The sequence below is a fragment of the Semicossyphus pulcher genome, unplaced genomic scaffold, assembly GCF_022749685.1.
Source record: "Semicossyphus pulcher isolate SPU_LCO1_2020_fin unplaced genomic scaffold, fSemPul1.0.p SCAF_11, whole genome shotgun sequence".
Lineage (NCBI taxonomy): Eukaryota > Metazoa > Chordata > Actinopteri > Labriformes > Labridae > Semicossyphus > Semicossyphus pulcher.
Window position 1 is genome coordinate 28,548,407 of NW_027211615.1, and position 19,087 is coordinate 28,567,493.

The following is a 19,087-nucleotide window of genomic DNA, read 5'->3' on the forward strand; positions in this document are numbered from 1 at the left end:
TTCAGTTTTCATGTTTGATTATCTCCTCCACCAACAAACTTTAAGTGGACCACCCAGTCGGGCTCCAATTATAACTCCACAACACTCCGCTCTTCTTTTCCTCATCGCCAGCGATGCCTCAAAAGAGAGAATTACAAGTGGACACCTGTCAATCTCCTTAATTAACAATGATCTGAAAGTGTATAGACCTCCAGTCTGCGCCGCACAAAAGCCAACAAAGGATTACGCTTTAAATCCTTAAAACACGCTGCGTCCACTGTATTAACGCCGGGATTACAACCGCGCTAAACAACTAAACGTCTCTCTCCGCCCTCTTTTCAATTAGTTCAGCGACTATTTGACTCAGCTCCCGTCCAGCCGGCTCAGGAGCGGTCACCGAGGCAGGACAGTAACTTTTCTGTGCGCGGGACAAAGCCGACAGACGGACGCACAAAACTTCATCTGTCGCTGCTGCACAACCCAAGAAAGATTAAAACCTCTGAATGAAGAGTATTTCTATGACTCGGTTCTATTTGAATATTTCTTAAGCTGGTGATTGTTTGACGGCAGACTTCAAGTGCAAATAAAAAGTACACTGAACGTCTAAAAGGCATCTGTGTTTGTTTGCATTGCTGCTGTACAAGAACTTAACTTGGGCAGTGTTTACGTTCAGGTCTGTCCTCAAAACTCTGAAAGAAAGAAGCCAGTAAATCACAAAAATGTGCAATGCATTCACTGTGCTACTCTAATGTTCAGCTAAGCTTTTCACACTATAAACCTCAGGCCTCTTTCTTTCTAATTACAATGTCCTTGGACTCTTTCACGCAGCAGAATTTATAGAATTATTAAAGGATATAAAATACATATTCATGATTTCATTGAGAGACGACTACCAAGAATACTGCGCTATTGTAGAGTCCTCTGAAATACCTGCGACACACTACACTAAAGGTTTGTGTTTAAGTGTCTGTTGCACCATTTTAAAGCTGAATCTGTGAGGCTGCAGAGCTTCAAAGGATGAGAGTGTTAGCACTGAGCAAAAGCAAAACGGAGGCTTCAGCGAATTCATCTCTTGTGAGAGGAAACGACTGTCTCATAGAAGCTTTAAGAAGACATTTTTTAGAGTTTTTGGACATGAGAAAAGTTTGATAAGAACACAGAGGGTACGAACAATGCAACATCAAGGCCACGTGTGTTTGGTGAGAGCCGGTGTTAGCAGCTATTATGTGCAGTTGTTATTCTCAAGTGGCCGGGGAGTTTGGAGGCTTATCAGCCACTGTGGCCGCTGGGTGAATCTGTTACTTTGCTGCCCTGGTTAAAATTTGGTGTCACTGTGTGTCAAGACAATAATGGCCACCAGCAGAGACTCCCCGGCTGGTTATTAAACACCAGCTGGTCCGGCTGCGGCACACAAAGCCCCGCAGCCCGATTCAGAGGCAGCGTGTTGACACATCACCGCAGGAGGTAGCAGCGTCGTCAAAGGGGGAAGTTAACTTTGGTTTCAACCCTCTTCAGAGCGCATCACACAGCCCAATCAAACGGGATCCTCCCGGATGCTTTTATCAGAGGGGGCCACTGTGTCCAGCGGAGCCACTCGACAGTCTCATTACCGGCCCAGGTCTCCCACAACGCTAATCAGCAGCAAACCCCCCCAGAAACCCCCCACAAAAGCCTGCAGTGATTACTGGCCGAGCAGAGGATTGGCTCTGAGAAAGTGTTATCTGGACAAAGGCGAGCTCCGGCCTCCTGCTGCAGGATCAGGCCTACTTGTCTGGATAATCACATTCCTAAAGAAGGCAATATTATAGCTGGCCAATGTTAACCATCAATGTTAAAAAGTAATAAGAAGATTTACATCTTTTGTGCTATTCAAAAAAAGAATAATTCCAGTTGCTGTTAAAAATCTTTTCAAAAGGCCAAAATCTTTCCTACACAGAGGAAATGTTGGCTCTTTATGAGGATTATCACGGAAAATTACCAACAGCTAAATGATAAAAACAGAGTTTAAATAGTAAATCAAATCCCCACGAATATGAAATTAGTTATTTATGAAACAACTGTTGAATAAGGAGGATGGTAACTTAAATACGAGATCTTTACTTCCAGCCATAGACTGTGACGTTATCCATCGGGTTGGTGATGACAATTTAAAGTAAATAAATGTCTGTTGAGTCACTATCACTGAATGAGGTAACAATGGTGATTAAAGCCTTTGCATTTTTACGGACTGGCTGTCTGTGGTGACTTTCACGGGAAAAAATCACAAGCAGCGCCCAGTTAGTGACGCGTTTTCCATCAGCCAGCAGTGGTTGGTCTGCCAGAGAGGGTAGGCGGAGCTAAGCGGCTGCTTTTCCGCTCTCTGCAAGTGTTGCGAGTAAACAGTAATCTACTATGGCTGAACAAACAAAGAAAAGATGGATGACTACAGATACAACTTCAACAAGAAGTGAAAATCCAAAGAAGAAGAAACAAACTCGACGCTCAGATGAAGCAAAAATCAAGAGTTACAACCGGAGCCGACCGTGGACGTCACACATGCAGCACTGTCTGGATATCTGGGAAGTGTGCTCCTGTAATTACCGTTTATCACCACAGGTGCCGCCAAGAGAACGAAACTGAGATCTTAGAGATTACAACTTTAAGCCTTGAGTCTGACATTTTGTCCGCTGCCATCTTATTTTTTTGCAAGAAGAAGAGCCCATATTTAGACGAGAGGGTTTACACTCATCGTTACATCTCTATCCTGGTTTACAGGTCCCTGGAGTAGCAATCTGTAGCCATGCCATAATGATATCCTGCTTTATCCTCTATTTGAATTGAAGACTAGAGACTGCATTTAAAACCATAAACTCGTTAGGACAATGTTTACAGAGGTATTAAATTAATTAAAAAGTGGGTGTTTTCCTCATCTGGTGCCATACAACCCGACAACTTAGACAGAAATGTAACACGGATGTAAAAGGCTGCAGGTGTGTCTGTTTGACTCCGGGCCAGGCTGAGCAACATACAGTCGTCAGCATGAGTGGAAACACGATTGTCCCTCTTTTCAATCTCTTGGCAAAGTAAGGGAACACATCTTTAATTATTGGCTTCAAATAGGAATAAAAATTAGGTGCATCTCGCCACAAGATATAGGTTAATTAGTACATGTAATGTGGTTCGTTCTCAGAGTTAACAGGAAATGTATAGATTTGTCAGTTAAGCAGACAAATGTGATCCCCTCCAGCTGCTGGCTTTAAACCAGGAAAGACCTGGTGAGCATGGGAAGTCTACAGTTTGCACCTTTAAACCTTAAAAATCAGCAGAAATAAAATCTGATCTCAGTCCTTCCTTTAACAGGTACTTGTTCTAATAAACCTGATGTGATACAAACCATCCTCTGTCTCCAGGAACAGGCAGAACTAACAACATGCTAAACATTCATAAAGCTTCCAATCTGTTAAAAGTAACCATTTCCCCAGGCACGATGGAGAAACTACAGAGCAGGTGTGATTAAAAAAAAGACTGTCCTGGAGCGCTAATTGCCAAGTTTAACATTAAGAACGAGCGGCAGAGGCCAGGGGAGGTGCTGCCGCGATCCGGAGGAGCCAAAAACCCCCATTTGCATCAAGTGCCACCAGAATAGCTGCGACTCCCCCGCACGCCATCAGTGGGCAGATGAGATTATTCATCTACTTGCAAATTGGCACATCAAAGTCAAACTGGAGAAGAGCTGGCAGAGGAGCGCGGGGCCGAGGGCGGGGCGAGCACACCGCGTGATTAGGAGCCGGGGAAGAGATCCTGCCTCCATATGTGACGAGCCCTTCAACAAACCCTCGCGTGATGAACAACAATGGAGATGTTTAATTATTTGACCTAATTTATCAAGTCGTAAAGAGACTATATGATGAACAGTTGTGAGAGTATGATACGTAGCGTTGATGAGCTCAGGCTGTGGTTTGTAGGGAAAACTTTACTGACAGGATCAAAAGGAAATAAAGAAATCTTATTAAACTTTGGCAGTTGAGATTTGGTCCTTTCTTCACAGTTTTCTTTTCATCAGAGGTGGAACATTTTCAAGAAGACGAGCCGAAAGGAAGTTTGAGCAGAATTTAATGAGACTGCTGTAAGTAGGTGCGTCATAATAAAGATCCTAATGTATTGTTCAACACAAGGCTGCAGCTCTGAATCCAACAATTCACACCATTTCACTGTTCATCCGCGACCTTGAAAAGTCCACTTAATTTTTTACTAAACTTTCAACTACATCTTTTTTTAGGTGTTAAATTCAGCCGTTTGTTCAGAGTCTTCTGGCCTGGGATGCTGCAGATGAAAAGTTCGTGTCACCACATTCAGCTGCGTCTTTTTTTACATCATTCAAGACATTTTTCTGAATTAAAAGCTCTAAAATGTTTCACTAATGTAATTATTTTTGGACAATGCGGACAGAAACTGCAAACCAGGAATGTTTCGGCTCCTTTAAGGGTTTTTATTACTCGGCCACTGAACACTGAATTTGAGTCTTATGATGAATTAAAAGAGGAAGTAAACCTAAAGCCCTTTTTACACGGCAATTCTGCCACAGCGCCGTAACGAAGTTTAACCATTATGCTGCTTTTGTCATTACACATTGGACCAAGCAACGCCGGCGTCAAGCCGCCCCAGTGTGCTCTTACACGTTCCAGTGTTGTGGAAACACTGACGACTCTGTTATTACAAGGCTGTGTTAAACACTTGACACAACCTGATTGGTTAATTACGGCATTCCAAGGTCTGATATTTCTCGATAACAGACCATTGTTATGAAGAACAGGCTAGGGGTTGCTAGGGATGTGGCTCTAATCACACCTGCGATCCTGGAGGACTAACTGTAATCATATCAATCCGCCGAAAGAAGTCCGGTAAATGATACGTCTGTCCGTTTACCGAGGGAAAAACGAAAAGAGACGAAAACAGCAGAGACGAAGCTATGAAGGTTAAACGACGCAGAAATCAAAACTGAAGACGGCACATGAAGTAAACATGAAACAGAACACAGGACGGGATACGGCGGTGTTTAAAGATGGTGAGTGGAAAAGAAAATGTCAACAGACTCCGACAGTGACGAGACAGAATGTGAGAAATAACAGCTAGCTTAGCATGTTAATGAAAGTAATATTAGCTTGGTTAGCATTAAGAATGCTAGAGTTAACCGTTGCTATGGACACAGCTCTCACTGCGAGTGTGATGGACTGTTTTTAAACGGAAAATGGAAAAATAATAAATTTCTTAATTCATAAAATAATTTCCTAATCAATCATCAGTGTCAAATAATAACTCGAGTAATAAGCAGGATAATGTAGAGACGGGTCCCGCTCACCCTGCCGGGGTCCATTCTGCGAGAACCTGCTCACTATCCCTTACACCGTGTCCCAACGCTCGCATGCTGTCAGGACACGTGTTACTTACTACCTCCGATGAGAGCAAAACATCCTCGCCCCAACATTTCACCTCCGTGCGTTTTACACAGAGGACGTAATAATCCTGCTTAAGAAACATTTCATAAATAAAATAACGGTTACCTTATCTCTCACAAATCCAGTGTTTTCATCTCATTACTTTCAGGCTTTGTAATTAATTGATCGCAATTAACGAGGGACGTTATTAATGACGTAGTGTTCAAAACGATCAATCGTTACCAAATGACATTTGCACCTTTTATAAGCTTTATAAACAGCGACAATCACTGCATTTACAGTAGGGACATACGGAGATACACAATAGGATTGTTTACATCCCGTAACAGAACTGCATATGATTGTGTGCGGACAGAGAGCAAAGACATCTCTGTCTTTTAATTGGAACTTCAAGACTCGTTATAGTAATCTGAAGCAGCGGCAGCAATAATCAAAAATAATAAGCGGGCCGCCGCTGCAAGATGACTGTAGCGGAAACACTGAAATCTGACTGATTTACACAACGATCTCCAAACATGTTAAAAAAGCTCAGATTAAATTAGTACCATGTTAATTTGTGATTGAAAGACATTTAGACACATCCAAACTAACTTGTAGTTTAACCATGGTGTGTGTGTGTGTGTGTGTGTGTGTGTGTGTGTGTGCGTGTGTGTTTGTCTTACGTTGGAAAGGCTGGTGGCCGCCGCTGTGTTGACGGTAGTTTCCTTGTTGGTAGTTGCTCGGCGGCGGGGCGTTGCTGTACTGTCCTCCACCATGTTGGTTTCTGTTCATACTGTGACTGAAGGAAGAAGAGAGGTTGTACTTAAAGACTAATTCACAACAACATTCATTTCAACAACAGACGCTCACATTTCATCTCAGGTTGCCTAATCGCAATCTTATAACGATATAGTCTCTAGGAGCAACTTCCAACTTTTCTGGGTTTCCGGTGCAGCCAGCGATTAATAGGGTCGTCATGACACCAGAGTGTCAAACTTCGTTATGATACTAGTAAAAAAACGTGTTTCCTGTTTCGTTACCATGGCAACAAAAGTAGAAGTCCGAGGAACAAAAAATTTGGTAATTTTCTGGTTTTTAATTTCCCACCTTCACACTGCTACAGAAAAAAAGAGGATCTGCCCTTTGTCTGTGTTTCTATTCTTCTTCTTATTGTTCTGCTGTGTTTGGGACGTTACTGGACGTCCATCGCTGGGCAGAGTTCTGGAGCTCAGCCGACAGTCCGCAGGTCGGGACGACATGAAAACATGGCGCTCTCTCTGCTCTGCTCTCTGTCTGCATCTTTATGAGACGTTAAAGGGACCTCACTAAACTTATTCATGTGTCGTTCTGTGGAGAATAGTCTGCTGCCGTATCAGAGCTCCAGGTGTGTCGGAGGGCGGAGCAGACAGACACAGTCGACTTCGGCCTATAAAAACTGAACCCTGTCCCTTCCTGCGCGCTCGTACGGAGGTGCAGGCGTGTTAGTTTGTTTAAGCGCTGTGAAACAATCAGAACATCATGTCTTATTTCTCAGTTTCACTGCTTTATTGACATTAACGGCGCTCGCTCTCTCCACTTCCTGTCTATGTCGCTCGACTACAGCTGCTCTCTCTTTTGCTCGCTGCAGCTTTGAAGACGTTACCTGTTGACACCGAATGACGAACAAAAGAAAAAAGGTTGCACAGTTGGTATTTTGTTCTTAACATTGACCGGTGAAGATTTGCTTCCGACGACAACACAACCCTGCCTCAACAGAGGAGTCAGAGATTTGAAATCAACGCAACAAAAAGGATCCTTTTCGTCCCCAGCTCAGCAGCCCCCGAGCACCTGCCTGTTTGGCCCCATCAAGGCACATAACTGCCTGAATTACTGAATTAACGACTGAGTTTAGTCGCAAAAAGAGGAAAAAAAAAAAAATTGGAATACATTGTGTTTCTTCAAATCCGTGCATAATTAATTCCCAAACACGCCACTGTCGGACCGAGCCAGATGTTCAATTATTCACATTTCCTTAATGATAATATCAATGTGTGGAGGAGAGAGCTTAGATCATAATCAAGCACGGCTGGTTAATGGGGACCGCTGGAGGGGGGGGGTGGGGGGTGCAAACATTTAAACACATTTTCATTTTAAAATACTGTAATCCTCCTAATCTGAATACTGAGTCACTGCAGAATCAGCAGGCATTGTTTAACACTCCTCACTATAAAATTATACTGTCAGATGTTTATGAAGCAGGTGTGTTTGTTTACATGTTTATTAAGCTGCGTAAAAACTGGAAAACGACCAGAGTAAGAGCCGAGACTGAAGATTTTCAGGTTGTATTCTATAAGACTGGTTTCTTCAGAGGTCGATAACAAAGGAGTAACATTTAAGTCTGCTTCATCGTGCAGATTCTCTCAGTTTGAGAGGTTTTTTTCTGCACAGTTTCTTTCCATCTGCAATTGAATTATATGGAAATCTACTGTGAGCAGATAAAATGTTTACTGTGTTGTAAATCTTCAAATGCTGCGAGAAAGATGCTTAAATTTCTTCCAATTTCTCCTTCATCTGTCCTCAACTTTGAAATCTTTCTTATAATACTTAATTTTTATGATAGAAATAGTCTTTAGGTTCTAATGAAGCTCCTCTGACGTTTTAATGGCAGTTGCAGAAAAAGGGGTTAACAGAGAAATTTACCCCAGAGCCCGGAAGCCGGACTGGTCCAGGTGAGCCTGCTGCCTGTGTTGGTTGAAGCCCAGCTGGGGCCTCCATGGCTCCCTGTTCCCCCTCTCCCAGTCCCCTGGCTTCAGGACCTTATTGGGCATCCTGAATAAAACAAACACACAACGAGTAATGACAGAGATTTTCATGAAAAAACAATGACTCTAAACCCCTCCAGAAGTCAAAATGTTTCACAATCAAACAAGAGTTAAACCAAACATATATACACCTAGAAAATATAAAAGTATTTTATTTCTCTGGTTTGCAGCTTTGTTCTCGCTTCCCTGCTCCCTCTCCTCACTCACTCTCTAGGTTGTTTGACCACGTCACATCTGAGGGCTTAAAATCTGTATTTAAAGTTAACTATGGATACGATTAGGGCTGCACGATTTCGAAAAAAAAAGCTGACATTGTGACAATTTTCTCTCTGCGATATCTAAAAATACAGGAAATTATACCAGATAAACAAGTTTTCATATACATATAAACAATCATACTTTGTATTATTTGGGACTTTCTTCTATCAGAACCACCCCCACTACTTTTACCACACTTGGTTCAGCGACACCATTATGGAAATATAAAGAGAGTGCACGTGGAGCGACGTGCTTCTTTATAAATAAATAAATACAAACAAACTAGTGGGCTGCAGTTGTGTTACTTTACGTTATGTCAAATGTTTAATCAACGTGATGAGCTCTGTGACGGTCTCCTACTTCTTGTTACACTACCTCACACCGTGTGTGCGCTGCAGGTGTAGCCGCTAAAAGTAAACACTCAGCGGCACGTCCGCTCTGGACAGTCCATTTACGTAGCCACAGCATTAACGTGCACTTGCATAGTGGAGAGTCCGCCTCCATCTCGCCGACATGATCTGTGACGGCAGCAGCGTTGCACGCTTGTTTACAGGCAGGTGACACAGAGTCTGCAGCTCAGCGGTCACTTCACTCTGCGCTCTGGTGAAGAGCTGCACTAACGCGACATTGGACAGACTTTTTCTGCAGATCTGTAGTGCGAGAAACTGGAGAGTTTTCGTTTTGCACCGAGCAACATTAAAGTAGCAGCTTAACGTGTTTCTCTTAATTGCATATATCGTGCAGCGTTACATCTAAGGGTTTAAAATCTGATAATAGATCTGTTTTTTAAGTTTACCATGGAGACTCTACTGTCATGTAGATTACAGACTACAATGATTTAAAATGCATAAAAGACCACCCCACTGCAAAGGACGCCTGACTGTCCTAGAGCTCCAAATGTGGATTAATCCGCTGCTGAAAATAGTCCTCAAAGAAACTGCACAATTTACTCCTGTTCGTTTGCTGGAAGCTCCAGCCAGTATCTGTTTTAGGAGCGCAGCAAAGTGAAAACTTTAATTAACATCAAACAATGTGTGTATTAATCTTTAAAGATAATGTCTTCTGTAGGAACCAACAGGTTTGGAGCAGAGAGGTCAGACCGTACTGACAGACTGATTAACACATTGTTGGTTTAGATCCTCATATAAAGAATAAGAAACATATTGAATAACAGCACCAGCCCTTTGATAATGATGAGAGCAAAATGAAAGAATCCAACACTTGAAAAGGAGGGGATTAAATGTTAAACATTCCTGAGATACACGAAGTTTAACAAAGAACAAGTCTCACTTGGCTCCAGAAAGGAGGACCGCCTTGAACACGAAGTCATCTGCATACAGCGGATCCTTGAACTTCACTCTGGTAAGCAAAAGAAAAATCACTTTCAATTAGAAGGACAAAGCGAGTTCCATTAGCTCATATTTTCATAAAAGGAACATTTCTACCAAAGGAAATATCTGCTCCTCAACACGGAGATGGTGCGTTTGTGATGTTTGATGTCGAGGATTATTCTGCGATTTAAGTGTTGTCATTTTCTTCTCAACCTGCTGGGTCTACTTCACCCTGTCATTTTCAACAGGAATGTCATTTCACCCTCCGAGAACGGCTGCACACTCGTATTATTCCAATGACTGGTGGGTGTACAGACACACACGGCTCCACGCTGCCATGTGACTGAAGATAATCGGCTGTGGAGCTGTGCTGAAAATGTCTGCATGGAAAGATCTCAGCGAATCACTGGGACCGAGAAAATACAGAAAAGAGACCTGAAAAGGCCGTTTACGTAAAGTTTACATGTGTATGTAAACAAACTACTGTGTTAACTGTCCATTTATAGCTCAACGCTGTGATTCTGAACTGCGTATGAAGGCTTGTAATGTTTATAAAGCTCGTCTTCAAATCGCAGGTTTCACTCATACAACACCTGACATGTAACACAAGCGAATACAACAACTCCACTGCAAACTCCAGCTGAACAAGACCAGGTCTAAACCTAGTCTGTGGCTGACCGCTTCAGGTCAATGTGCGCTTTAGTGGGCAACACTGGAAGCGTGGCGTGAGCGTGACGGCTGCAGGACGTGTTAATTTTCACACTGCTGGCGTGACACGTGCCGAAAATGTAGAGAATAGGAGGCTCAACTATTTTTAGCGCGGCAAAAATACACTGTGAAAATGAATTGTGATGAGAGGTATTGATCTCTGACAGCAATATTAACGTCTCTTCCTGTAGTCCTGAATTTTCTGCTCTTAGGGTTTCTGTTTTTAGATGTTTCTTACCCGATGGCGCTGTTCTGTGCAATGTCCCGCAGCATTGGGATGGGTGATTCCACTTTCCTGAAGAAGAATAAAGGATAAAACAAGCAGGTCAGTGTTGTCACATTGTGCATGCTCTCCTTAAGCCGGTTGGAGAGTTAAAACCAGAGGAACACGGGACAGAATGTACAAAAGTGAGAGTAAAGCGGGCGTCTCCTTACTTATCTGGTAGAATAGGGTCGTCATCAAGATTTATTGTACCTTGGATTCCATGGCACAGCTCTGCGGGGATCTCAGTGCCCTGGAAGAGAGAAAGGTCGAGTTTGCTTTAAGAGATAATTCAAGGACTCATAAGGGGCCCAAACCAAAAGCAGGCATCGAGCAGACATCGAACACAGGTCGATCTTTTCTGTCCGACATGTTTCTGATGTGGTAACAAAATCCACCTGTTCTGTAATAAGCGGATGAGCAGATAAAATAGTTAGCTCACTACCTTAAATAAGCATGCATGCAAAATGTCAAAGGTCAGAGGAGGTGTGCGTATTTCAAGAGCAGATGCTTACCCTCGACGTACCACAGAGCTTAAAGGGAAAACACTCATTTTAGCTTCCATGTCAGCTACTCTAGTTTTAGTGTGCCTGTTGTCTGGTGTGAGACACCCGCGTTGTGATTACTTTATTTATATGAACCTTCTCTTAACAAGGAAACAAAGTGCCTCACAAAAAACAAAGAAAAGTAGATAAAAGCATGCAGAAACGAGGAAAGGATCATTTTGTATCAAAAGTAATGATTCATATCAGATGTGAGGATCTTTGAATCTTGATCTTGAATTATAAAACATTTAAGACTTTGAATGAAGCCTTATCAAAAAGAATTACTCTGAAGCATTTTGTCCTTCGAGCATAACGAGAATACAAGACAAGATGCTTTGAAATTCACTGACTGGTTAACGTGTCGGCTTTGCACAGAGGATCTTTATTGAGTTTATTATGTGTGTACATCATGGACTGTATAAAAAGATGGCCGACTCAGAGCTCCCTTAAAGTGAAGCCAAACCCTCTCTATCGCCCCCTGCTGACAGGCTGCAGAATAGCTCATAAAGCCCGCCTCCTCCATGTTAACAGATGGGACATGAGTCAAACTATAAAATCAAAATACACGTCAAATACCTTTTTCTCCAACATGGTTTCTGTCATTATAGTTAGTTCTTAACATGCTGATTTATGTCCAAGTGTTCATTTTTCTGACAACTTTTAGTTAGTTATTTGATGCTATAAAAAGGGGGTGTGGCCTCATGATTGACAGCTCTGTTGACAAACCGGGCTCCTGCAGCGTTCTGTTCCCGAGTAGCAGAGTAGAGGAGGAACGGCGAGAGGAGACGTAACTAACACTAACACTACAGTCATTGAACTTTCCATAAGCATGAATATCTGCTTCAGACCGACACAAGAAGCTGCTCTGCAAGGGAAACACGCCAACATGCGGGATCTATGTGTTTTGATTTGCGGCAGTGGCTACAGCGGCTCCACTCGCTGATCTCTACTGCGCAACTCTGGCTCCAAATGACGTCACCAGAGCTCGATGGCAACGCTCGTAATGGGGGTATTTTGGCTTCAATTTCGTGCAATGAGAGTAGATGGAGACGCATCATCCATCTCTATATACAGTCATCGGTACATAGTCCAGTTGTTTAGTTGTTTCCCTTGCACACGTCTCGTAAAGCAGGACACTTCTTTTTTCAAAGATCTGTCATTTCAACTCGCCCTTTTGGCCTAACAGTGACCCAGAGAATATATTCAACCTTTTAACTCAGCTCTGATTTTATTGTTTTAAGTGTGAGCTCTTTATAAAAGCTTTGTGGTTTAAAAATGTTTATCTTTTAACCCATCTTTAAATGTGTGGTTATGTGTTCCTCTCAGTAAGTTTGAGCCGAAGCTGATCAGATTTGCTTTAAGTGCTTAATTTTTTATGCAATTTGCAATTTCAGTCATGCGAAAAATTCATCAACTAAATAAAACTATTTGGCTTAAACACGTACAATCAACAAAACTCAATCTGACTCGACGACACCTGCACAGCCACACAAACATCTGCAGCGGAGTGACGCAGCAACAAATGCAGATCTTTATCTGATGTGAGAGTTTGATGCAGAGAACGACTATTATTACAGACACGTGTGAGCCTGGCAGCTGACTGTGTGCAGCGGGGAAGGCCTCAGCTGCATGATGCATCACAACAACGATGTTGATCTGCACAAGTTACACAAACTTCAAATCTACAGGGAAACTTTTCAGATGCAGCAAGTTGGAAGTTTCCCGGTTTGAAAACATAACATAATTTCACGTCTAAAATCACAGTGGCTGTTTAACTGGACTGGTTACCTCGTGAGCTTCTGTGCGGTAGAGTTCGTGGATGAAGTCAAAGAGCGGGTGAGACTTCCCGAGGAACAACACGTCGCTTCCCAGGCTGTTCCTTTTCACTGCAACAGAGAACAGAGAGCTGCTGTTAGAACTGGACAGACAGAATCTCTGACTGCAGAGGAGAGGAGAGAGAGGAGAGATGATGGGATTAACAATAAAGATAATAAATATGAGTTCTTCATTCAAAATTATGTCTCACTCTCAGCAGAGATAGTGAGGATGCGAGATGGCTCACCCCTCAGCAACTGAGCTCCGGAAAACAATGTTATGTCCGCACACAGCATGAACAACGCTCGAAGACATAACCAACTAATGAATGACTATTAATTGTCATCACGACGACGACTTGACGACGACTTATCGTTGCACCCCTAATCAGTGATTGCTTGTTTTTTTTAACTGTAAAAAGGACATTAAAAGCACTGGAAGTGTCTTTTGTCTGGTGGGTAGATTTAATTTGAGCTCACCTTCCTCGGTTGAGAGGTCGGGGTAGACGTCAGCCAGAGCTGCCCTCAGCCGCTGTTCATCCACGAAAGGCAACAAGGCCACACCTTCAAAATAAAAGCACATAAACATAAATGAACCTCTAGTCCAGCTTCTGCTGCCCAACGAGTGACATGAGGGTGTGTGACTGCATGAAAAAACTAGATGAAAATAATCTACTCAGATTAATAAAGTATATTTTTTTACTTTGTTTGCAGTCAAGGCTTCAAAGCTTGGTGATAAAACAAAAGCAGCAAATAAAACATGACTGTACCATACTTTTGAAAGCAGAGCCTGAGAACTCTGAGAAAGTCCTTAAACAGAATTAACTTCATGAAAAAGTCCCCTGCACAGTCTTTATATGCATGTTTTTATTCATGCTGATAAGACTGCCTGCCCACCTTGACCCACAGGTTTATTACTGAGAACAGAGACTCACCCTGCCAGGCGTATTTCTTGCCGTTGAGATCAATGGCGAAGTCGTCTGGGTAGAAGTCGATGATGGAAGAATCCTGTGTCAAAAGAGGCGTTTCAAAGAATGCGATACACTTGAAATTGCAGTTTGTAAAAAGACGAAGGCCATGGTTGACAGAAAACTTCTCTGAGGAAGAGGTTTCCTTCTGCAGCAGATTTTATTCCCTTTTAACCAAACCTATCTTGACCTCACACGTTTTAAAGTCCTCTGAAATGTGATACTAATCCGATTTCTTTACACTCGACACTTACCAGACTGCTCATCAGGTTTCGCCATGTTGGAGGCAGGAAGTTGCCGCTGGCTGCAGGAAACACTCCCATCAGCTGCTCCAGGGGCTTGAACTGCAAACAACCACACACACGTTATAAAACTTATATCCAAACAATCACTCAGTAACTCAGCCTTATTAAGTGATAAAAACACAGAGCTGGAGGAGGGAAATATTAATATTATAAATAATAATATAAATAATAATATTCTAAATTAAAAGTAATTTTCCAGAAAAAAAGGTTAATTTATGAGAATATAAAGTCATAAACCTGCGAGAAACAAAAACTAGTAAAATCGTGTTTATAGGAAACTTTTTGAGCTGCGACCCCCCAAAAAAGTTTGTTGTGGTTCCCGGCCCCCTCCCTCTGATCCACCTGTGTCTCCTCTCTGCCCTGTTGGCTCTGCTGCTCACACAGGCGTGCATGGCACGGAGCTCAGAGCATATTTAGCCTGTTTTCTCTGCACACAAGAAGCAGACTACATAGAGGAGAAAGACTGAGCGACCCTCTGCTGCAGAAACACACGTTTCTATGCTCCCTGTTTGCCCCAGGGGTTACATCACACATGACAGTTACCCTACGACCTCCAGCGAGGATCTGCCAAATTAAGACTTTAACCTCAGAATATTTCTCTTCTCTATTTTCTTCTTTTTACAATGGCCTGTAAAATTCTTATCTAACACTAAACCACCGCTTATCCTGTTGCAGAGGGGCTGGAGCTGATCCCAGCCGTCATTGGGCGAGAGGCGGGGGGTTACACCTGGACAGGTCACCAGGGCTGACACAGAGAGACAGACCACCTTTCGCGCTCAGATTCACACCTACGGGCGATTTAGAGTCACCAGTGAACCTGTCTTTGGACTGTGGGAGGAAACCGGAGTACCTGGAGGGAACCCACGCATGCACAGGGAGAACATGCAGACTCCACACAGAAAGAAACACTACGTCTGAACTAGGAACCCTCTAGCTGTGAGGCAACAGCGCTAACAACTTCACCAACGTGCAGCCAAAAAATGAAAGACCGGCAGATGGTGATTTTTTTGCTATTGGTTATAGTTAAAAAAAAAAACATGTGTTTTTCCTTTATTGTTAAAAAGCTATAACTGTGGGCGTTTTGGTGGATTTCTTTACTAACATGACCTCAAGTCAGTGCGATTTTTCTGGCATTTGTTTGGAGCAAAAAATGCTCAGGCTTTTAATACAAACAATTCAAATATTTCTCTGGTACAAGAGAGAACAAAAGAAAGCACTAGAAAGGGAGGGAGGAGAAATACGTTTAAGTCCGTTCTTACTGGTTTGGTGTCCTTCTCGAAATCGGTGAACATCCCTTTGATGTCTTTGAAGTCGGAGGCGAACGGGGCGTAGTGGAACGGGAAGTACCACTTCCAGGAGGCGCAGCCCTGCAACACGGAAACAATCACTGACTTTAATATGACTTCACATTTCTGCCACACACGGGACATGAGCTGCTTGTGTTTGACTCTACCAGGCGTCAGCATTTACCATTGAAACAAGGCTCACAATAATCGTCATGAATGATTATTCATTCTATTATAGAATAGTTAGACTGTTAAATTGTCATGAGGAAAGAGTGGGCGGGAGATCGTTCTCTTTTAATGTCTGTTTCTGTGAGTGTGTGGGTCAGGGTGCTCTTTCAATGTCTAGTTTTGTGTGTAATCGAGTGTGTTTGGGGAGTGGGACTTTCCATTCTTCCTTCAAAAAAAAAACACAAAGGTTCGAACTATTTTGAGAAAGAATTTTAAAAAATCCACACAGGCTACCTCCACCTGTCTGTTATGCTGGGGGTGAGAACCTCTCTCTCTCCAGCCGGGCTGGGTTTGAATCCTCCGCCATCATCACCACACGGCCGTTTTATTCACTCGTTTCAGATCGACTTAGGTTAATAACGTATGAAGTGAGGTTGTGTGCATTTAAAGGTGCAGATGAACGCGCGAGCACATACCATAACACGCGAGAACACGCGAGAGCTCGTGAGACAGCCGCTGTAGCGCTGATTTTTTTCAGAATCAGAAATCCTTGTTTTATCCCCAGAGGGACATTCAGACGTTACAGAAAAAGCATTTTCACATCGAATATTGAGGTTAATACTTTTTTTGTTTACTATTTGGCTATATATTCGAATTTAGAATATTCATTGACAAGTATTTTATACTCTTTTAATGTCTCTTCTTACTATTATTTTTCTTACCGACCCGGGGACTACGGGCGGAAAATACCAATTAGCTAAAAGTCGGTGCTTTCAGCTTTCCTTGTTTTATATAAGGTTAATGTTTGTGCATCGTCGCCGCTCAAATAAAGAAATAAAACTCCAAACTGTAAATGTTTGCAATCTTAAGCAGATTTTTGTTTTGTCCATCATAAGTTTCCTTTTACCATATTTTACATAATCTTTGTCTGCACTTTCAGAGCAGGCCGACTTCCTTGTTATGTAAAACATGTGAGGTAATAAATCTGATCCTCAAACCAGCAACAGATCTTTGTTTTACAAAGATAAACTTTTTGTTGCCCTTCCTGTTACACTACAAAACACCTTCACTTTCTGCGTCACGTTTCACTCATTTCCTGCTGAACAAGCGAAAGGAAACTTAAAAGCGGACGGGGAAATTAAAAGAAAATAAAAGCTTTTCTTTGCCCTTTTTACGCTGAAGTTCCTCTGCGGTGTGAAGCTTAAAACCCAATCTGAGCAGACGGACGCTGCCGAGCTGACATTTAAAAACCTTCACAGGCCTGAATCCTGATCACAGTGTGTGTTTTAAAGCAAACCAACTCCAAAATGGTTCCTCTGTGTGCTCGCTCTACTCTCTTAGATCTCGATGTGGGGGCTGATTTTTATACGGAAAAAACGATCCAGTCCTCGGAAAAATTGGACTGTACCCTAAAAGCTGGAGCATCCAGGGAGAAAATATTCCCCAACACCTGCTGAGAGGCTCTCACATCTCAGAAATAATTCCCGTCCTGCGCTCTGTGTTTCTGAAATGTTTATGTAGAAGCAAAGACGACGAGAAATAGAGAGAAAATCTAATCCTGCAGACCCAGCGTTTGGACCACTTATCCTTCCTGAACAAACACGTCTCACACCAAAGAACGACCTTCACTTACCACAATCCACCTCTGAGAAAACAAGGCCCTCTGATAAATCCTCACATCTCCGCCAATCTCACCGCTCTATTATTAAAGATGGTCATTCAAATGATAATATGGGACTTTACCATGATAAAAGCCAGAGGAGGCTCCCATCGCAGCGTTCAAATAATCGTTTATGTTAATATGACGAGATGTTTCGCCTCCAGGAGAAACTCGTGTGTGACTGCGGCCAGCGGGGTCAAAGACCAGAACGACAGGAATAAAGAAAAGTGCGTTCACTGTCCTGTTTTATAACGAGTGACACAAGAGGAAGAGACGTGCTACCTTTTTTATCTCGTCTGTCTGCGTGAAATCTAAACTGCAACGAACCAGGACTGTCTTTATTAATTGCTTGAATGTTGAACATATTAATTGTTCTGTGTATTAAATGGGACGGTCAAACAAATGTCTAGAACCTGATGATTTTAGTGTTTGAACAATTTTAAAATGATAAAAAAAGGTGCAGAAAAAGATCAAATCCTCCAAATGTGAGAAACTACAACAATAAATGTTGGATATTTTTCTTGATCGATGTCTGAAGCAAAAGATAATTAAATACTTGGTGATAATTATTTTAGCTATGAATTAATTAAAAGTTACATCCAAAAATTCTCCACCTTAAAAAGCCCTGGAGGAAGCCCCTAATCGATGTTCATTTGTTTTAAAGCTTCACGTAATCAGATCAATACTAATAAATACAAACCAGTGCTTCTTCAGTGTGCTGGAAACACATTCATTTATATTTAACACTGCTGCTTGGATTTAAACATTTAAATTCTGCCATTAAGGTACAACTAAACAATCTGATGAACAAAATCATTACATATATTAATGAAGCGATGTCAGAGCGAGGGGGCTGCACACGGACATATACAAGAAACTAGGGCTGCACAGTTAATCGCCATTTCATCGTTAGCATTCGCAATAAACACACTGCAAAAATGTGGATTTATCGCAATTGATAAGAAAAAATATTTAATGTAAACGAGCCCTTTTTTAATAAAGCTTGCACACATTTTTGGGATGGAGCCCTGAGTGTAACATCCATGCCTCAACAGTGTTTCAGGGCGATCAGATTGGTGTCAATTTTGTTAAAAAAAACAGCTTTTTGGACGCATGTTTGATTCAGGAGGGACGTGTTGCAAACTCTGTTGTGTTAATCATGCAGACATAGAAACTAAGAGTTATAGCGAACATGCACTCTTTAATGTTTATTGCATTTTCATCATTATGGAGACGTGATCAATCGACGTGCGATAAAGTTGGTTAACAGTTAGACGTGACAGGCTGCCATCTGAAAATGTACCATCTTACATCGATTCTTTATTAAACTGGTCTAACGGTCATTATCAAACTCGCTCGAGTCATCGTCTAACGCTTGAAATTCCACGAGCAAGCAAGAGTTTGTGCTGCACACACCTGGAACACTTAACACACATTAAAACTCCATTCCACCTTTATTTATCTCGGTAACCATTGTATGAATGATCGCGATACTGATCAATGTTATCACACATCGCAGGTTTCCCTCATATCGTGCAGGCCTACAAGAAACACCTTTTAATGTGATGCAAAAACGGAGCACAGAAAT

General features: G+C 42.2%; 1 protein-coding gene across 1 annotated transcript in view; it reads right to left on the reverse strand.

Moving 5' to 3' along the window:
• The window catches only part of xrn2 (5'-3' exoribonuclease 2), a 41,674-nt gene that overhangs the window by 8,090 nt on the left and 14,497 nt on the right, over positions 1 to 19,087 (reverse strand). Inside the window, exons 19-28 of the mRNA XM_069657651.1 lie at positions 15,645 to 15,752; positions 14,335 to 14,424; positions 14,048 to 14,120; positions 13,593 to 13,676; positions 13,087 to 13,184; positions 10,927 to 11,006; positions 10,730 to 10,786; positions 9,743 to 9,811; positions 8,073 to 8,201; positions 6,077 to 6,192 (exon numbers count right to left, since the gene is read on the reverse strand). Of these exons, the coding sequence (XP_069513752.1) occupies positions 6,077 to 6,192; positions 8,073 to 8,201; positions 9,743 to 9,811; positions 10,730 to 10,786; positions 10,927 to 11,006; positions 13,087 to 13,184; positions 13,593 to 13,676; positions 14,048 to 14,120; positions 14,335 to 14,424; positions 15,645 to 15,752 (904 nt within the window). The remainder of the gene's footprint in view (positions 1 to 6,076; positions 6,193 to 8,072; positions 8,202 to 9,742; positions 9,812 to 10,729; positions 10,787 to 10,926; positions 11,007 to 13,086; positions 13,185 to 13,592; positions 13,677 to 14,047; positions 14,121 to 14,334; positions 14,425 to 15,644; positions 15,753 to 19,087) is intronic.